Source organism: Anomaloglossus baeobatrachus, chromosome 2 (genome assembly GCF_048569485.1).
Source record: "Anomaloglossus baeobatrachus isolate aAnoBae1 chromosome 2, aAnoBae1.hap1, whole genome shotgun sequence".
Lineage (NCBI taxonomy): Eukaryota > Metazoa > Chordata > Amphibia > Anura > Aromobatidae > Anomaloglossus > Anomaloglossus baeobatrachus.
Window position 1 is genome coordinate 85,792,763 of NC_134354.1, and position 21,726 is coordinate 85,814,488.

General features: G+C 48.1%; 1 protein-coding gene across 5 annotated transcripts in view; it reads right to left on the reverse strand.

Moving 5' to 3' along the window:
* The window catches only part of LOC142290977 (NACHT, LRR and PYD domains-containing protein 12-like), a 1,131,354-nt gene that overhangs the window by 619,406 nt on the left and 490,222 nt on the right, over positions 1–21,726 (reverse strand). For all 5 annotated transcript variants that reach the window (XM_075335136.1, XM_075335138.1, XM_075335137.1 and 2 more), the window contains one exon: positions 11,594–11,764. In XM_075335136.1, coding sequence (XP_075191251.1) covers positions 11,594–11,764 — 171 coding nt within the window. The remainder of the gene's footprint in view (positions 1–11,593; positions 11,765–21,726) is intronic.

Sequence of the window (21,726 nt, forward strand, 5' to 3'; positions counted from 1 at the left end):
TGCTGAGAACATTAGAGGAAGATAAGAAGGCATGTTGGCCGGATTACCTGGCAGAACTGGTCTGGGCTTACAATAACCGAGTTCACTCCACTACAGGTTACACCCCATATCTACTGCTGTTTGGAAGAGTTGGGCGAGAAATCATCGAGCTGAATTTGGAGCAGCAAGAGGATTTCATGGAACGAACTGTCACTTCGTGGGTGAAAGAACATCGACAACGATTATAGACGATATGTCGGTTGGCTTGTCAACAGCTACAGAAGAAAGAACATATGAGCCCTAAACCGATTCAAGAGATACCGCTTCAACCTGGAGATCGAGTGTTAGTCAGAGAGAAAGACCCCAAGGGTAAACTGAGTGAAAGATGGGAAGTTCAACCCTACAGAGAAATCGAACGGGTATATGCTGATAGCCCGGTCTACAAAGTGCAAATTGAGAATGGAGCGTCCGGCCCTAGAGTACTACACAGAAATATGTTGCGACCATGCCGGTCTAAAGCTCTTTCTACGCCAGGATCTCCTGCAGTCTCTGCCTCACTCCCTGAACTTACGTCATCCGTGTGTGAAGTCGATGATGACTGGTGGACAGTCCCGGATGCAGGGGGGACACTCAGCCTTCCGGAAACGGAGATCCCATGGATGAGGCACTACCGCAACGGGAAGAAGAGACCAGCCAAGATTCCACTGCGGCACCCACAGCAAGTGTTCCTCTGGAAGCTAGCCAAGCCTTGCCTGATAGTCAAGATCTTAGAAGATCTCAGAGGTCTACTGCAGGGGTTCCACCAACCCGATATGTTGAACGGTGTACTAGGTCTGCTGTACTGCCATTGTTGTCCCCTCTACAGGTGCTGTATGCACATTGAACCTTCCTTCATTACACGGTGGGCTCGAAGCTGTGATGGCCGAGGATGACCATCATTAAGTGGGGAGGCATATTGGGGGGTGTTACTGCTATGGACAATAAGAAACACGCTGCCACTTTAAGAGACAGAAACTTCCCTGTGTCTGGGGGTAATGGAATGTTCTGCTCCCCCTGCAGAAAGTGTGCTAATGGACAGCCCGAGTGTAAGAAGAGAAGTGAGTTTTTCCTTCTTTTTTTGGGATGCGCGTGAAGGAACACACAGACGGGCGCATGTCTCGGAGGATTGGAGTTTTCTTCTGAATCGAGAGAGAGATTCACAGATCCCAGGGAACCAGCGAGGAATCTGAAGCAAGAAGAAGATTTTGATCTCCTTAACCCAGCCCAGGAGACGGGCGCACCTTCGAATGAGACTGTTGTTGGGGGGCTCCCGGGACTGGATCCACATCCCCAGCATCACTGTGAGTTGAATATTGTGCACATACTAGGGGCTAAAGTAGGCTTCAGTAGGTAGAACACAGCATCCGTGTGGCCCGTTTAGCCAGAGAGGTTTGGCCAGAGAGGTTACGTGTAGGGTAGCATTGTACCTGACTGTTTTTGTGTTTCTTGAACCTGTAATAGTTGGAGCACCGTGCTATTGAGCGGACCAGCTAGAGAATACAAAAGTGTTGTTAAATTACGTTTTGCCACTGTATACCCCGTGCTTGAACCTGCCTTCTCCACATCTTTCCCCGCCTGTTAATACATACACCCTTTTTATTCGCACCTCGTCTTGTGTACTGTAACCTACTCTGCACCGCGGTGGTTCTCTCGGCCATCGCTTCACAGACACACATATCTACCCTCCTGGTCCACAGAGGATTTAAGACATTCAAACATCACTGTCCTGTGTACTAGGACGCTCACCCCCCTGGCATGTGAGGAATATACAGAATGGTACTTGTGGGCTATCCATTTTTTGTGCAGCAGGTGGATCCATTCCTTCACCAAGTGCGTTTCTGAAAGGAATAGGAGCGCTGGATTAAGCTGCTGGCTAAACATAAAAACTGCACATCTTTTAGTTGCATCACCAAGCCCCTGTACATTTCATGCTACTATATTAACCTTCTTCTCCATAGGGGTGAGCGTACATATACAGCAGTAGGGAGACTTCCTCGGACCTATCTGTATCCTCTTCCTGCAGAAGAGCATAAATCAAGCAGGTGCACAGAACAAAATAGAAAATAAACACCACATGAACATACAATAAAATAGCCAGGTCATTCCTCTCAAACAGAGGGAAGCGGGGTTCAAAATAACACAGAGAGCATATAGCGAATAAACTGCCTGAGAAGTCCTTAACTGCAAAGTAACATATCAGGGTGGCTCGCACCGACTAGCCATAAGTGTTCCAGCCAGGTAGCACGACAGTCACTTCTGCAAATGCAACATCAAGTAAGTGACGTCCAGCCTCAGCGATTATTTCTGCGCAAGACTTTTTCATTAGCGTTGAGCCATGCTGCCGCATCCTTTGGTGAATCAAAAATGGTGTCCCACCATCCGCCACCACTCTCAATTTGGTAGGGTACATCATTGAATAAGGAACCTGCAGCAGCCTGAGACTTTTTTTGATGTTAATAAATTGCGCTCTCCTCTGCTGGATTTCAGCGGAGAAATCCGGAAACAATGAGACCCTGTAGCCGTCAATAGCTAGATCCTCAAGCTCATGGGCCCTGCACTGTGTCTATCCAGGAAGTGCAGCAGCTTGAGGAGTATACGGCGAGGCAGTGCCCCTGGTAGCAGTGGCCGAGTGGGACCCTATGTGCCCGCTCGATGGTAAAAAAGGGGAGAACATATCCTTGCTCAAAGTCTTAGGGAGCCATTTTTCAAAAAAAGCCACTGGGTTATTGCCCTCCTCCTTCTCTGGGACCCCCACCAGATGGAGGTTGCTCCTGCGGGACCTGTTTTCCAAATTGTCCACTTTGGCCCTGAGCAGCAAGATGTTGTGGATTGCTCTGTCAAGGTCCCAGGTTAGAGGGGGAAGCTTATCCTCTGCAATAGTTCCAAGAGGAAGAAGAGAGACCGCACTCTGTCCGCTGTGCTCGGTATATCTTTATTCACATAGGTGCAGGGTGAAAGGCTGGAGACGCGCTGTGAGCCGGCTCCTTAGAACAGGACGATGGCCGTTTCGCCTACAAATTAGGCTTCCACGGGTCCACGTGTGGGACTACAACACCACCCCTCTTTTTATAAGGAGAGATCACAGATTGTGTCACCAACCACATAAAACATACAAAGGAGAATGCCAATACATAAAACATGTAACATGTCATACAATAATGACTATGAATTACATACATTGTAATAAAATACTTTACTCACAAACACGGATAAAAGAGGTAGCCTGAAGGAAAAACTTTTTTTACAAAAACACTGTCAAATCAACACGGTCATTTAAACCCAGGGCGCCCTATGCTCCATAATTGATTATCAGTTTGGCCTCTACCTGTAACAAAAGTTGCTGTAGGTTGCCACCCCCAGGTGGGAGGGTGACCCTCTTGAGACCGGCAAAACGCAAGACGTCCGGGTTCCCCTCGTGGTGATCACGAATATGAGTGATCAGTCTGGGGGAGCCTTTACCCGAAAAAATGGAGTTGTAATGTTCCCTAAGCCGGATGTATAAACACCTGATTGTTTTGCCTATGTAGAACCTGCCACAAGGGCACAGGACCACATAGACAACATACTTGGTTTTACAAGAGATAAACTGGTGCACCATATGTATATGCGAGCCCACCTGCAATGAACGGCCAGTAATATGCAAGTTACAAAACCTACAATTACCACACCGGTAATTGCCCGGTGGGCAGCATCTATCCAGCCACGTCAACGGGCTGGTGAGCCTATTTTTGACCAACTTATCCCGCAGGTTACTGCTGCGTCTGAACGTGACCAAGGGGTTAGCCTTGGTCATTACAGCCAAATCTGAGTCTTTCTCCAAGATGTGCCAATTTTTACAAAGAGTTCTCCTTATAACCTGTTCCATCGGTCCAAAACGGAAACTAAAGATGAATCTATCCAAATTTTCCCCTCTTCCCTTGTTGCTCCTCCTCTGGACAGGCCCGTGGGCGTCGGAATTAACCCTCTCAAAGGCTGAATGAATCAGTTTGTTAGGGTACCCCCTTTGTTGTAACCTGCTTTTCAAATCCTGTGATTGCCGCAGGAAGGATTCCTGAGAGTTATTCACCCTACGTACCCTCAGGAACTGGCTATAGGGTAAGGCTGACTTGGTATGGAAAGGGTGTGCGCTTTGAAAATGTAAAAGTGAGTTGGATGCCATGGGTTTCCTAAATAAACAAGTGTGAATACTGCCATCCCTGATGGAGACCTCCACGTCCAAAAAATTGAGGGTGTTACCACCAAATGAGGAAGGGAAGGACATATTCATTGTGTTATAGGTGTTAAGGTGTGACACAAAACTGGAGAACAAAGCCTCTGTGCCATCCCACACAATGAATATGTCGTCCACATACCTCAAGTAGTGGCGGATATGCCTCAAAAAGGGATTGGAGTCTGAAAACACATATTTGCATTCAAAGGAGCCCAAAAATATATTGGCCATGGCACATGAGACAGGGGTACCCAAGGCGGTACCCCCGCACTGCAAGTACCATCGGTCCAAAAACATAAATGCGTTCTTAGATAGAACAAACTCAAGGGCTTCCTCCACAAAATTGCAAAAACAGGCATCCTTACCACTTAGTGCCACCATTTCCTTAACAGCCACCCCCAGTCCTTGGGGAATGCGGGTGTACAAACTCTCGACGTCAATTGACGTCAAAGCGAAGCACTCCTGCCATGTTATACCTTTTAGGAGTGACAAATAATCGCCAGTGTCCTTCACATAAGAGGGGATATGCCGTAAAAGCGGTCTCAACAGCCAGTCCAAATAGTGCGACAACGGCTCTGTAAGAGAGCTGATCCCAGCTACTATTGGACGGCCTGGAGGATTATCCCTGCTCTTATGGATTTTGGGTATACAATACCAGTAGGGCTTCGTTGGGTATGGGGGGATCAATTTATCAACCTGTGCACGAGAAAGGAGACCCGACCCCACATACCTGTCCAGAAGTCGCACCAGGGATTTTTGAAATCTTGGATGGGGTTAGATGGTAAAGGAATATATGTACTCCTATCCGCCAATTGTCTTAAGCATTCCTGCACGTACTGCTGCCGGGTCAAGAGGACAACCTTGCCCCCCTTATCAGCTTCGCGGAACACCGTGTCCTCCCAACCCTGCATAGTACGGATCGCAGATAATTCACCCTGGCTCAAGTTCTGTGCCGGGCTAGTGTAAACTAGCGCTTCTATGTCCCTTAGGACTGTATCCTGATACACATCTATCAAATTGCCAGGTACCGTGGGGGGGGTAAAAGTCAGACTTAACCCCTTTGGTGAACCTACCTTGTTCACCTGTGTTGGTATCAATGTCAGAGGCCACCGTCGGACCGGGTTCATTCAGACTGAGCAACAACTCAGCATCCCGAACAATATCCAGATCGAAGGCTCCTGTGACATCAAAGCGTTCACTATTCAGGGTGCATGGGATGTGACCCCCAGGAACCGTTCCCGATGCGCTAGACGCAGAACGGAAATGCTTGTATAGATGGATTTTCCTAATGGCTTTGAATAGGTCGACCCTAAACTCCGCAAAATCAAAATCTTCCGGGATACAAAATTTGAACCCCTTAGATAAAATGGAGACCATATCAGGAGTTAAAGTATGGGAAGAAAGGTTGATGATTGTGCTAGTGGGAGACTCTGAATCAGGTTGGTCACCTAACTCCTCCAAGAGACAGACTTCCGCTTGCGACCCCTGCCTCTTGCGCATCTTCCAACCCCCCGTCGGACGCGTTTTCTAAAGGGGCGGGAGGTTTCATTACACCAGAGGTCCCCCCAGAGGGGCCCGGAACCACATCCTCGGAACCACTGGACTCCGAGTCAGTGGTCCAGTACCCCCTGTTGGCACCAAACGTGCCTTTCTTTTTAATGTATGATCTCTGCCTGTAATTCTTAGTTTTGTCTTTGGTCCAGCAAAAGACCTGCTTCTTTTCATAGTCTTTGTTATCCCTTAGGAATTTTTCTCTTTTTCCTTTTCTTAATCTCAGTCTGCACAATCACCAACCTTTTATCCAATTTTTGGCAAAAAACATTCCAGTCATCATCAGACATCCGTAACCGGGTATCATGTTTCAATGAGTCCAATTCAATAATCATTGCAGCATAATCCTCCTTATTTTTATCCAGAACCAAATGCAAAGGTTTTTTGGAACATTCAAGCTGAATACTTTCCCATTGCTGGGTAAACGTGGTATCATCCAGGAAGTGAGAAAGCGTTTTTATAATTCTAAGTCCACGTGGGGCACGATCACATTCAACATATGATTGTAAAGACTGGATAGTCCAGAATAATCTCACTTCCTTCTCTGCCAGAGTCTGTATCTGATACTCCAGTGTCTTGATTCCCAAAACCTCAGTGTCCTTTTTAAAATTGCAGTCTCAAAAGGAGCCAGCATCGGCTCGGCCAGCCTGTAAGCCTGAAGCACCAGGTGGTTTATCATTGCAGCTTTCAGAAACCTCCATGCCAATGATTAATGGGCGACAAAAAATGCACAAATAAACAGTCCTAGTAACATATATCAGTGTGCAAAAAAGGACCAGAAAGAGTCCGATATCGTAATACAACAGAAGCGGTCCTGCACCACTGCACGTTACCTGCGGTGCCGCACGTGTCCACATGGAGGGCTGCAAAATACCATATCCCAAGCGGGGTGCTCGTCCAGCAACAAAGTCCAAGCAATAGTTTCAAGAGGAAGAAGAGAGACCGCACTCTGTCCGCTGTGCTGGGTATATCTTTATTCACATAGGTGCAGGGTGAAAGGCTGGAGACGCGCTGTGAGCCGGCTCCTTAGAACAGGACGACGGCCGTTTCGCCTACAAATTAGGCTTCCACGGGTACACGTGTGGGACTACAACACCACCCCTCTTTTTATAAGGAGAGCTCACAGATTGCGTCACCAACCACATAAAACATACAAAGGATCGCATACGCAGCACATGGAGTCCGGTGCTCATTCACATCAATAATATACGTAGTGGCCCAATTTTAAAGGAAAGCCATGATCATGACAGTAAGGAGGGGGTACACATTATAAGTTTCCATGTTTGTAGCTCCCATACTAGTTAACTACAATAATAATAATTCCCGATAATGTGAAGTTGACCTCCACATTGCAGGATGCCAGTAGCTACCGACATAGGAAGCATAGGAGCCTAAAACGTCCTGTTTCATTATAGCATTTATGCAGCATCTCCCCAAACTCTAATACGACTCCACATACAATAAGGGAATAGTATTAGTAATTGTTGTAAATGACATTTTTTGCGGACGGGGGCCAGACTTCAGCAGGGGGCTGCTCGGGACGCTCGGATACGGGGCTGTTGCTGTGGCTCAAGTGGCAGCCGGACCCGGGCCCGGGCAGCGGTCCGTCGCCCGCACGTGAAAAGGGGGAAGTAAGTCAATATGGGGAGAGATTTTGTCAGTGACGCCACCCGTGGGTTGTGGTGATTGTTGGTGACACCGCCGCTGCCTTGGTATGGGGTGCCCGGGGCTGATGGAGCAGGGCAGCAGGATGGTATCCCCTCCACGGGTAAGGGAGGTGTTGTCCCGTGGGCCAGGTGTTGGTCATATGGATGGACCAGGCACCGTCTGCGGGGCTGGACCGGATGGTACAGGTGTACTCACTGTTTCAAATAAAGTCACACAGAGTCCAGATAGAAAACCAACTGCCGGAAACCGGTAGCCTCCAGAGGGGTGTGCTCGGGTCCCGCACACCGGTAGAGAGAACAGGGGCCCTTCCTCCTGCACTTTAGGTTTCTCTGTTGTGTTGTGACTAGTCTGCATGAAACTGGAAAGTCCACTCCCGGTGTCTTTATCTGTGGGAGCTGTGGCCCGCGAGAACTGACCCGTGGGATCTTAACAGGCACTTGCAGACACCCTATCCCCTTCGTTGGGCTTCCGTCTCACTCTATCTGGGCTGTCGGTGGGACAAGACTTGGAATCTTTTCCCCTGCTGGCTAATTGGAAAGGTGCTTGCAACTGTCCTTGCCCTAGGGTCCAGGAACACTGACTGTGCACCGCCTCCGGACCGGATTCCCGCTGTCGGCACCGGCGGGCTACAACCCTGCCCCGGTCCACTTAGGGTCTCCCGCGACCAGATCTCCCTCGCCTGTGGACCTGACTCTGCCGTCTGCCACCTAGTCAGCTTCAGTAGTCCAGTAGTCCGGGAGCTACAACCCCCAACTACTGACTTCTCTGTCCTCTCACTTCCTCTCCCTAACTCCAACTCCAACTAACTCTGTCACTTCCCTGATTAGACTGTCTTGTTCCCTCCCCTGACACCTCAGAACCCCTAGGTGGGCATCACCATCTGCCTGGTCCCGCCCACTGGTGTGCTCCTATTGTCCTGGGGGGGTGACTAGGCTTTTGTGGCTGGTGTTGTGTACCTGTGTGGGGATTGTGTTGGTGACCAAAGAGGAGAGAGCCCTGCACCTGGAATATTTGTGCAGACTCTGTGACACCTGGTTTTGTCAGGGAGTCACACTCCTCCTTGGTAGAACACAGCCCGTCCTCGGGCTGTCCGGCTACCAACTTTTATTTTTCAGCTTCTGTAAATTGGAAAAAGGGGTAACAGTTAAAACATTTCATTCCCCGAAGGGAAGGCATATCATTAAAACAAAACGTTGCAAACAGTCCTTCCCAATAGTCCATCCCAAAGAGTCCAAAGTCCAGAACCCTCTGGACTGGAGGTTAGCCACCAGTTTTGGTGGTGACTGGGCCTCGGCCGCCACCACCGCAGGCCCTTCCTCCAACCAGTCCTCTCCAGAGGATGTTACAGTCCTGGGGGTAAGAAGGCAAAATAGTTAAATATACAAGAGCCCAAGAAAGTTTTTGGGTGGCCTCTGTCAGTCCTGAGGCCATGGTCCATCAAAAAGCAACAAAAGGGTAAGGCTGGTTTAACTTAGGAAAGGGGGTAGCCGGGTTCTGTTACCACATTACTCTTATTTTCATAACTGTGGTCTCCCGGGTGTCAATCTCCCCGCAGAGTTGCTGCTGCTGTCTCTCCCAGTATGGAGAACGGTCCCCGCGCTCCTCCTCCTGCTCGGGAGCCGAGCCCGCTCGGATGCCCTTGGTACCGGCTACAACCGGCCTCTCTTGTTGCCTTGGGGCCCCATCTATCAGCGGGCTGCTCCTCACTCCTGCAGGAACACACCGGCTGCTCATCAGCCGGGACAGGAGACCTGGAAGCTGTTGTTTTGGCAGCCGAAGTAGAAACAAGGACAGGTGGCGCTTGCATAGCGGCCTGGCTTGGGCTGGGATGGACGGCATCGGCGGTGCGGCCAGGCTCGGGGCCGGGACAGGTGTCATCGGCGCTGCGGCCTGGCTCGGGGCCGGGGTGGATGTCATCAGCAGTGCGGCCGGGATGGAGGCCAGGACGGGTGCCAGGGTGGTGGCGAGGACAAGGCCCGAGGACCCAGGAGCTGGGCCCTCCCCAACAGACATTACGGGTTCCGCTGCCGGTGATTGAGGTAACGGGTCGGTCGGGGCATTGGCCGCGGGCATGGGCGGTGAAGGAGGTGGCGTGGCGGACGGAAGCAGGCCGGACCCCTCAGCCTGGCAGGCTGGTTCCTCGGAAACAGGGGCGTGGGTCTCCGCTTACCTGATCCTCTGAAGCCACCACCACTTCACGCGCCCGGACGGTTGCGGCCAGGCCCTTCATCTCCGACATCCACTACGCCAGCATGAAGTGGACTTGGGCCTGTATCCTCCAGCACATCCTCGTAGTCTGTTCTTCCATTCAGTCAGCGGTTTCGGTAACGGGACCTTCCGGGCGCCGGCTGCTTTGCTGCTGCGACATCGTGTCGTCTTGTTGTCCAGGAACGGGTTTCTGCAGAGTCCTGGCATCCCTGCACTTATCAGTTCTGATCTCATGCCGCTCTCCCGCCCCCCTTGGTTTTCAGCAGCAGTCTCATGAAACACACAGTTCTTTGCAACTTCCTGCTCAGGAGGTCACCGGGTTCCGGCTGCGTTCTCAGGGAGAGGGTCGGGGCTCAGGATTCGCATTCTTTTCAAGGAAGGAGATGGCAAGGTTGTCCGTTTTGGCGCCAAAATGCCGGGCAAGATGGAGGCAGTTTTTAGCGTTTCAGGGGTTAACAGTTCAGGAAAGGCGCACTTCACCCAGGTTAGTGGAAGGGGTAAATATCTTGTTCGTGACGCCAAGTTTGTTGCGTTCAGGGGCCAAACTTCAGCAGGGGGCTGTTCGGGACGCTCGGATCCGGGGCTGTTGTTGTGGCTCGAGTGGCAGCCGGACCCGGGCCCGGGCAGCGGTCCGTCCACCGCAAGTGAAAAGGGGGAAGTAAGTCAATATGGGGGGAGATTTTGGCAGTGACGCCACCCATGGGTTGCAGTGATTGTTGGTGACACCGCCGCTGCCTTGGTATGGGGTGCCCGGGGCTGATGGAGCAGGGCAGCAGGATGGTATCCCCTCCATGGGTAGGGGAGGTGTTGTTCCGGGGCCCAGGTGTTGGTGAGATGGATGGACCGGGCACCGTCTGCGGGGCTGGACCGGATGGTACAGGTGTACTCACTATTTCGAATAAAGTCACACAGAGTCCAGATAGTAAACCAACTGCCGGTAACCGGTAGCCTCCGGAGGGGTGTGCTCGGATCCCGCACACCGGTAGACAGAACAGGGGCCCTTCCTCCTGCACTTTAGGTTTCTCTCTTGTGTTGTGACTAGTCCACATTAAACGGGAAAGTCCACTCCGGGTGTCTTTATCTGTGGGAGCTGTGGCCCGCGAGAACTGACCCATGGGATCTTAACAGGCACTTGCAGACGCCCTATCCCCCTCGTTGGGCTTCCGTCTCACTCTATCTGGGCTGTCGATGGGACAAGACTTGGAATCTTGTCCCCTGCTGGCTAATTGGAAAGGTGCATGCAGCTGTCCTCGCCCTAGGGTCCAGGTACCCCGACTGTGCACGGCCTCCGGACCGGATTCCCGCTGTCGGCACCGGCGGGCTACAACCCTGCCCCGGTCCACTTAGGGTCTCCCGTGACCGGATCTCCGTCGCCTGTGGACCTGACTTTGCCGTTTTCCACCTAGTCAGCTTCAGAAGTCCAGTAGTCCGGGAGTGACAACCCCCAACTACTGACTTCTCTGTCCTCTAACTTCCTCTCCCTAACTCCAACTCCAACTAACTCTGTCACTTCCCTGACTCGACTGTCTTGTTCCCTCCCCTGACACCTCAGAACCCCTATGTGGGCGTCACCATCTGCCTGGCCCCGCCCACTGGTGTGCTCATATTGTCCTGGGGGGTGACTAGGCTTTTGCGACTGTTGTTATATACCTGTGTGGGGATTGTGTTGCTGACCAAAGAGGAGAGAGCCCTGCACCTGGAAGATTTGTGCAGACTCTGTAACACCTGGTTTTGCCAGGGCGTCACACATTTCTAATAGCCTCCATTTTATGATATAGAGACAAGACATTCACTAATTAGTGGTGACGTCACATAACAAGGTGCGGTCAACAGTTTATATAATGGACAGAACAATGGCCCTGAGCATAAAATAGTATAAAATTCATGTATAATTTGTCCCCGACATCTCTCAGTCCTGTACCAGTCTCTTATACTCACATTAATTCCTTTATTCCACAGTTTGGACTGGACAGCGCCTCCATCAGGTCACGGAAGTGAGGACCAGACAAATTGTTACCAGACAGGTTGAGTGTCTTCAGAGACTGGTTATTCCTTATTATAGAGGCCAACTGGACGCAGGATGTTTCTGTAAGTTTATTGTAATCCAATCTGTAAGAAAAGCAGATGAAATGTGGGTGACAATTCAACAGATCACCAGAATAAAATCCATAGATTTTGACTGAACGGGAGAATGTCCCCGGATGGTACTAAGATCCATAAATGTCATCACTAGAAGCCGCCTCTGGTGTATGGTGATTATCAGGAAAGCTGCCAAATACATGCTACAGATATACAGATTGTTCTCACTTTATGGCATGTCATAAATCAGTGATTATTGCAGTATAATCTACGATTATAATTATGCTAGGGGAAGTACTTATTGTATATCACCAGTTATCAGTTGCTTCAGCTGCTAAAAATGCTACTTTACATTATCCATCATAGGACTCGTGTCATCCATGCACCTCCTGTTTTCACATTATTACATATCACATATATCCTACTCCCGCCACACTAGGGCTGTTTGTGCTTATTTTTTTCTTTTTTTATGTCTGCAATATCTGATTTTTACACTATTAGAGAGACTCATATGAGAGCCATTACTGATGTGTGACTAAGGCTACTTTCACACGACCGTTCAGTTTTTGCGGTCCGGAAAATAATGGTCATGTTTTTCCACGGACGCATCTGTGTGGCATCCATGTGACACCCGCATCCATCCCGTTCCGTTCAATATACGGTCCGTGTAACATACGTGTGACTTCCATCTTTTTTTGCGGACCACTAAAAAAGCGGAAGGAGAGTTACATACAGTCCACGGTATCTGGCCAGATACTGGTCCCCATATACAGTCTATGGGGAACAGAATCTGGCGCAATGGGGTAAGAGCAAGCGCTACATACTCACCAATCACTGGTGCGGCTGTTACACTGCTACCACGGCAGATCTTTGTTCTTCCCGAGCTTTGCCGCTCATTAAGCTCATATATATTCACTTCTCCCCCATCTGTGATTGGTTACAGTCAGATGCACCCCCACGCTGAGTGTCAGCTGTTTGCCTGCAACCAATTACAGCCGCCAGTAGGCGGGTCAATATCGTACAACACAATAAATAAATAATTAAAAAAAAAAAAAACAAAACGGCGTGTGGTCCCCCCAATTTTGATACCAGCCAAGATAAAGCCTCACAGCTGCTGGCTGGAATTCTCAGGCTGGAGAGACCCCCCCCCAGCCTAAAAATATCAGCCAGTAGAAGGCCGGAATTGCCGCATACATTAGATGCACCAGTCCCGGGATTTTACCCGGCTCATGCCTTTGCCCTGGTGCAGTGGAAAACGGGGTAATATATGGGGTTTATACCAGCTGTGTAATGTCGCCTGCCATCAAGCCCTGGGGTTGTGATGTCACAGCGTCTATCAAATACCCGACATCACTAACCCAGTCAGTAATAAAAAAAATAGGCAAATTTTTATTTGAAAAAATGCTCCCCAAAACATTCTCTCTTTCACCAATTTATTGAAAACAAATCCGCGTCTGTTGTAATATAATAAGAGGGTCCAACGATGATCCATACTCACTGTCCCAGTCAATGAAGAACAGAATGTTCCCCTTTGGCTGGGAGAGCAGTGCAGTGACCTGAGCTAACATCAATAAATTAGCAGGGGATGACGAACGCTGACTTCATGAGGTTACCGAGGTACATTGTCTGGGTAATGAAATCCTGACATCAGCATTTGCGACTGACTTTCTTTGTCTGCCGCAGGGCTGTGGAGTTGGAGTTCATTTTGGTGGATTCGGTATAAAATAGACCGACTCCTAAAATATAGAATAAATTGGGTACAGTAGTTCAATGCAGAATGTGCTGAATAGTTTTGTCATAGGAATTTGGGAAAGTAATGAAATGTTCTATAAATGGCTGTTCTATTCCTGATCTAAGGCTACAGTTACACACAGTGTTTTTGCTGCGTTTTTTTGACGATACGTTTTTCAGCTGCAAAAGCAGATCAGCTTTTTAAAAAACCGCATCACCTGAAAGGTTTTTGAGGTCATAGATAATGTTTTCAATAGCAAAAGCAGATTAGAAAAACACCACAAACTGACTGCTCATTCTTTGTGAGGATCCGTTTTTGAGCCAAAAAAAGGATCCTCACAAAACAATGCTTCAAACATGATAAGTACAATTAAACTGATGAATGAGAGTAAAGGTCCAGTCACACTAAACAACTTACCAGCGATCCCAACAACGATCCAACCTGATAGGGATCGCTGGTAAGTTGCTAGGAGGTTGCTGGTGAGATGTCACACTGCGACGCTCCAGCGATCCCACCAGCAACCTGACCTGGCATGGATCGCTGGAGCATCGCTACACGGGTTGCTGGTGAACTCACCAGCAACCAGTGACCAGCCCCCAGCCAGCTTGGTAACTAAGGAAAATATCGGGTAACCAACCCGATATTTACCTTGGTTACCAGCGCACGCAGCTACACGTGCAGAGAGCAGGGAGCAGCGCACACCACTTAGCGCTGGCTCCCTGCTCTCCTAGTTACAGCACACATCGGGTTAATTACCCGATGTGTGCTGCAGCTACATGTGCACAGAGCAGGGAGCAGCGCACACCGCTTAGCGCTGGCTCCCTGCTCTCCTAGTTACAGCACACATCGGGTTGATTACCCGATGTGTACTGCAGCTAAATGTGCACAGCGCAGGGAGCAGCGCACAATTCTTAGCGCTGGCTCCCTGCTCTCCTAGTTACAGCACACATTGGGTTAATTACCCGATGTGTCCTGCAGCTACATGTGCAGAGAGCAGGAGCCGGCACTGACAGTGAGAGCGGAGAAGGCTGGTAACGAAGTTAAATATCGGGTAACCAAGGACAGGGCTTCTTGGTTACCCGATGTTTACCGTGGTTACCAGTGTCCACAGAAGCCGGCTCCTGCTGCCTGCACATTTAGTTGTTGCTGTCTCACTGTCACACACAGCGATCTGTGCTCCACAGCGGGACAGCAACAACTAAAAAATGGCCCAGGACATTCAGCAATAACCAACGACCTCACAGCAGGGGCCAGGTTGTTGCTGGATGTCACACTAAGCAAAATCACTAGCAACATTGCTGTTACGTCACAAAAGTTGTTCGTTAGCAGCGATGTTGCTAGCGATGTTGCTAGCGATGTTGCTTAGTGTGACGGGGCCTTAATGAACAACAGCTAGAAGAAAATTTAGGATTTAGTATGTTAGAGATGGAAGGCCACAGTGCTGTTTATGTAACTGAGGAACAAACAAATATTACAACAGAAGAACAGCAAAATGATACTTTAGAATTAGATGATCTTGTTGTAGCTGCTTTCATATTCATCACATGCGCTGTGTTGTGCACACGCTGCAGCTGGCAATAAGAGATAGTCTGCAAGAGGGCCATGCTGGAAATCTGATTGGAAAAGTGAGAGAATTGGTTTTTGCCGCCAGAACCCCTAAAATTGATTCCATCTTGAAGAGATGTGTTGGGAAAGGGGAAATTTGGATCAAGCCACTCGGTGGGGCAGCACTTATTTAATGATTGAGCGATTGCTTGAACTAAAACCATTTCATATACAGTTAGGTCCAGAAATATTTGGACAGTGACACAATTTTCGCGAGTTGGGCTCTGCATGCCACCACATTGGATTTGAAATGAAACCTCTACAACAGAATTCAAGTGCAGATTGTAACGTTTAATTTGAAGGTTTGAACAAAAATATCTGATAGAAATTGTAGGAATTGTACACATTTCTTTACAAACACTCCACATTTTAGGAGGTCAAAAGTAATTGGACAAATAAACCAAACCCAAACAAAATATTTTTATTTTCAATATTTTGTTGCGAATCCTTTGGAGGCAATCACTGCCTTAAGTCTGGAACCCATGGACATCACCAAACGCTGGGTTTCCTCCTTCTTAATGCTTTGCCAGGCCTTTACAGCCGCAGCCTTCAGGTCTTGCTTGTTTGTGGGTCTTTCCGTCTTAAGTCTGGATTTGAGCAAGTGAAATGCATTCTCAATTGGGATAAGATCTGGTGATTGACTTGGCCATTGCAGAATGTTCCACTTTTTTGCACTCATGAACTCCTGGGTAGCTTTGGCTGTATGCTTGGGGTAATTGTCCATCTGTACTATGAAGCGCCGTCCGATCAACTTTGCGGCATTTGGCTGAATTTGGGCTGAAAGTATATCCCGGTACACTTCAGAATTCATCCGGCTACTCTTGTCTGCTGTTATGTCATCAATAAACACAAGTGACCCAGTGCCATTGAAAGCCATGCATGCCCATGCCATCACGTTGCCTCCACCATGTTTTACAGAGGATGTGGTGTACCTTGGATCATTTGCCGTTCCCTTTCTTCTCCAAACTTATTTCTTCCCATCATTCTGGTACAGGTTGATCTTTGTCTCATCTGTCCATAGAATATTTTTCCAGAACTGAGCTGGCTTCATGAGGTGTTTTTCAGCAAATTTAACTCTGGCCTGTCTATTTTTGGAATTGATGAATGGTTTGCATCTAGATGTGAACCCTTTGTATTTACTTTCATGGAGTCTTCTCTTTACTGTTGACTTAGAGACAGATACACCTACTTCACTGAGAGTGTTCTGGACTTCAGTTGATGTTGTGAACGGGTTCTTCTTCACCAAAGAAAGTATGCGGCGATCATCCACCACTGTTGTCATCCGTGGACGCCCAGGCCTTTTTGAGTTCCCAAGCTCACCAGTCAATTCCTTTTTTCTCAGAATGTACCCGACTGTTGATTTTGCTACTCCAAGCATGTCTGCTATCTCTCTGATGGATTTTTTCTTTTTTTTCAGCCTCAGGATGTTCTGCTTCACCTCAATTGAGAGTTCCTTAGACCGCATGTTGTCTGGTCACAGCAACAGCTTCCAAATGCAAAACCACACACCTGTAATCAACCCCAGACCTTTTAACTACTTCATTGATTACAGGTTAACGAGGGAGACGCCTTCAGAGTTAATTGCAGCCCTTAGAGTCCCTTGTCCAATTACTTTTGGTCCCTTTAAAAAGAGGAGGCTATGCATTACAGAGCTATGATTCCTAAACCCTTTCTCCGATTTCCATGTGAAAACTCTCATATTGCAGCTGGGAGTGTGCACTTTCAGCCCATATTATATATATAATTGTATTTCTGAACATGTTTTTGTAAACAGCTAAAATAACAAAACTTGTGTCACTGTCCAAATATTTCTGGACCTAACTGTAGATATGGCAAACCCTCAGGTAACCCTAAATGAAGGTCAATGGACACAGGTGGCTGAATTGAAGGAATTGGTTAATCATCCATTTATTGTGTCTAAAAAATTGCAAGCTGAGGATTTAACTCCTGGCATATTCATAAGGGAGTGGAAGAACATGCTATTTTGCCTGTCCCAAAAAGGAGGTTTAATCACAGGTGGCATTTATGCTTCAATGAAATGGAGAGAGACACCAGCTATTGTAAAATAAAATTCTTCTGGCAGCTGTTTATGTGAACCCAAGTCACCGTATACTGCTTGATGATCAACAGCTTACTAAAGGAAAAGAAGGTCTGACTGAGGTAGCAGTTAGGATGAGTGGCTACAGGACTGCCAGGCGCAAGAGCACTTGGGTCCTGACAGTACTACTGCTGCCATATCTTCATCCTCATCAGATGAGGAGTTTAACTTTGACAAGTATTTGGATGACATGGAGCAGGCAAATCGTTGCTGCAAGGAAAAAGATTTCACCCCGTCTCCTATAACAAGCAGATTGACCATATTTCAGCAAAATGTTTCACTTGCTCTCAAAGAAATAGAAAAATTCAACCATTCATCAAAACGGACAGTGCATGAGGCAATTCCTTTATACCCAGAAATTGTTAGAGATGTTGCCCATGTGGTTACGGCTTTGCCTCCAACCCAAGCTAGTTTAGAGAGGTTGTTCTCTAGCCTTAAAATTATTAGGTCAGATTTGAGGTCATCTATGAAGGAGGATCTGATGGAGGCAATTCTATTTCTTAGAACAAATTCATAGACTGCACAAATATTATTTAGTATATTTTTGTTGAAAACTGTTTTTCGCCATTTACATAGTTGTATTCCAATAAATATATTTTATGTTCTATCTAAATATCTTGATTATTGTATCATAAAAATGATTAAATGTCTGATGTTCACATTGTACTACAAATTTTTCACTTATATATAAGTAATATATGTGGGAGTCTGAGTCGTGGAGTCGGAGTCGGTACAAGGAAAATTGAGGAGTCGGAGTCGGAGGTTTGGCTTACTGACTCCACAGCCCTGGTCTGCCGCATTCACAAGCGAAGTATCGTGGGAGCCCGTGACATCACCAATAGACACAGTCTCGGTCCGTTTGCGAGACTTGATGTGAGTACGTGGTGGGCATGGAAGTCAGTGACGAGCGCTGACAACAGAAGTGCAGCACACATCTTCACCGCAGATAATGAACTTTGCTAACCTCCTAATGTCGGCACTTGTCATCCCCGCAGCTGCTCACACTGCTGAGCGGGCAGATGCTAACACACTGCACTGCGGGCAGATGCTGACACACTGCGGGCAGCGGCGGGGCTGGTGCGGGAGTGGGACACAGACTGGAGGATCACCCGACGGAAGTCACACGGAGGTGCCTCCAAGTGGTTTCCGGCGTTTTTGCAGACCAATTGACTCGTATTGAGTCACGGTCCGTTATTATGGAACAGAAAAGGACATGTTCCATAGTAATGCAACGGACATACGTCATCCAATGTTTTGTTTTGTTGTTTTGTTTTTTTTAGGAACTGATGCACACAGAAGTGCTTCCGTGTGCCATCCGATCCTACACAAAAGACATTGAAAAGATGGTGCCGTCAGTAGGACCACCCAAAAAACAGGAACTGACCAGGACAAATGAAATGGCCGTCTGAATGAGCCCTTATACTTCAAGGGTAGGTGTTGTAAGAGTCAGGCCTGGGTCCTGCTCTGCCTCGTCTATTTTGAGGCCTGCTGGCACATAGCAAGGTGGACTACAAGAGTAAGGTACCCGCCTCCGTCGCAGGTGCGATATCTTGTGATAGCTGCCGTAGCGAATATTATCGCTACAGCAGCTTCACATGCACTTACCTGCCTTGCGACGTAGCTCTGGCCGGCGGACCGCCTCCTTCCTAAGGGGGCGGGTCGTGCGGCATCACAGCGATGTCACACAGCAGGCGGCCACTAGAAGAAGAGGGGCGGAGATGAGCGGGACGTAAACATCACGCCCACCACCTTCCTTCTCATTGCAGGTGGGACACAGGTAAGGAGATGTTCCTCGCTCCTGCGGCTTCATACACAGCGATGTGTGCTGCTGCAGGAACGAGGAACAACATCATACCTGTCGCTGCAGCGGCATTATGGAAATGTCGGACCCTACACCGATCATACGATAACAACGCTTTTGCGCTCGTTAATTGTAGTAAAAACGATTCACATACTCCGATGTCGACAGCGACGCCGGATGTGCGTCACTTTCGATTTGACCCCATCGACATCGCACCTGCGATGTCGTAGTGTGCAAAGTACCCCTTAGGGACCATCCTGATTGGGGTATGCCTTGGCTTTTATGCTATTTTGATCAATTTATTGCCAACTAAGTACCCTCTGCTATTTACATGTACTATTAGTAGGGATGATCGAACACCTATTATTCAATTCGACGGATATCCGACAAATACCTCGGCGCTATTCGCGAATATTCGACCCCCAATGTAAGTCTATGGGAAACCAGAATAATTTTACGTCTGACCTGTGGTGACCGAGGAAAACGCTGAAATGGATGGGAAAAAGCTGAAACAGTATGGGCACAGCCTGTAGAAGGTGCCTGACTGCATTTCTGGTGTCTTTAAATAACGTGGTCAGAGCAGCACGCGGCGTTTACGTAGTCGCCAGAACAGCTCTCAAACCAAAGTAAAAGAGGGGAAATTGCTAAGAAACAGTTGTGGCGCCCCTGTGGTTAGGCACTACAGGGGAGTACAGCACCTTAACAGCAAGGTGCAGTGCTCTTTGGTTACAGGTGAAAGAGAGAAGAAATGCAGAGTCTTATATTAGATTGAGTAACATTTACTCAGCAGCCCCTACTTTCATATTTCTGGGACTGTTTATATAGTAGGTCCATAAGGGAGTGGAGCCTAGCTGAGCGTGAGACGCGACGTGATTGACAGGACGACTGAGTGACAGTTAGTCAGCTAACAGTCAGTCAGTAAGGAGTGACAAGAAGAGATGAGAGTAAATTGATGACTGAAAGAAGGGCTAGAAATAACATAGGCCCAACGTCCTGAGCGAGGGTACCCCAAAAGAATAGAAAGACACTGGAAAAGGGGTAACCCAGACGGAAAGGGGATGCTTTAGGTCTGGCGAGAGCCGGCTAAAGAGTTCAGGTCGACACCGGTATAACGGGACCGAGGAGGTTTGTCAGGTTTATCCCCAAAACCATTGACCGTTAACCTGGGATCCTAAATAAGAGGAGGCCCGGTACCCGTCAAGAGTCTGACTACTAACCCCAAGCCGAGTTCACGACGCTGTTGCGGGATAGATAAAGAAATTGTGCAGCATCAGACCCCTGGGAAAACCAGCGACGAGACTAACGAGTGGGTTAAAGAGGGAGTCACAGAGCCCTCAGAGCAGGGACCGAGAAAGAGACAAAGAAAGGTTACCTCAAAGAGAGACTGTCATCAAATCTCCTCCGAAACTTGTGACCATTGGCCTTCTGGTAACCAAACTATTTCTGCTGTGAACTGTGCAAAACAAACCAGATGCTAGTAAAAAAGGACTTGTTTAAGCTGATGTGGACTCGGTGTGTCATCTCTCCGCCGTTCTATAGGACCCTTCAGAGAAGAAGGCAGCCATCACCGCTCGGTCGCTTCCCTCCTGGTCAGCGACCCGCCGCCCTGAGGTAAAATAGCTCCACCTGTGGGGAGCTGAGAGATCTTAAGCTGCCGTCACCCGTATATCCCGCTTACCAGACACCACAGGTGGCGTCAGATATATCCCCAAAATCATCCCTGAACCCCATTCCACAGCCGCAGAGTGAGCGCCCAGGGCACAAAGCCGGGACCGTATGTTAGAAACAACAGAATACAGGACTTAATAACCATATTAGCAAGTCACTATGACCAAAGTCACCATGTCAGGTATGTAGAGAAAAACTGACCTAGTCAATGATATATAATCATTATTAATAAAGGCGAATACCCAAGAGTTTTGCAAAAATACAAAAAATATTTATTTAATTTTATTAGTGACCGCAACACACAGAGACATACACAGAAGAGTGATTTAAAATCAACACAGCAGAGCGGTGTGATACAGGTGGAGACTCACTTATATGTGATATGGTTACATGAGGTATATAATATATATAGATATGAGCTCTCAGGAGAGGTAAATAGCTGCTCTAGGAAATTTCAAATTATTAATTTACATAGTTGAAAAATATATAGAAACACCTGCAGTAAGTAGAAGGTTTAAATATAATGCCATAACGTCAAAATAATGATCAGCAGACATATAAAGAGTCATGTATTGATATTAACATTCAAGGGAAAATGTCCATTTGTACATAGTGATACAATCTGTCAGATAATAAACACAGGTTTTAAAAGGCACCAACTGATCTAAAAATGATGCAAACTTCAATGCAGGTGCTAAAAAACCTTATATTCGTGGCAGCAAATGGTTAAATAGCAGCAGTGCCATTGATACTGAAATCATATAAGGCTGCTATAATGGCAAGACAATGGCCCACAGCACCGCTGCTACCGCTAGCCAATAACCTGAGATGGTAACCGGAGAGACTCAGAGATTAATACCAACCCCAGTGGAGTCACCAACAGAACACACCGCCCCCACCTCGACGCGTGTTTTGCAACAGCTTCGTCGGGAGGTGTAGGGGCTGTGTGTCTGGACCCTTAAGAGCCCCCAGTGAGCCGTTTACCAACCTATCGCGGCGCGCGGCGGATCGCCGATGCCCGTCCCACACCGCACGTCGGAGTCCAGACAATCATGATGCACGCCGCAATCATGAGAGCCATGTGGACG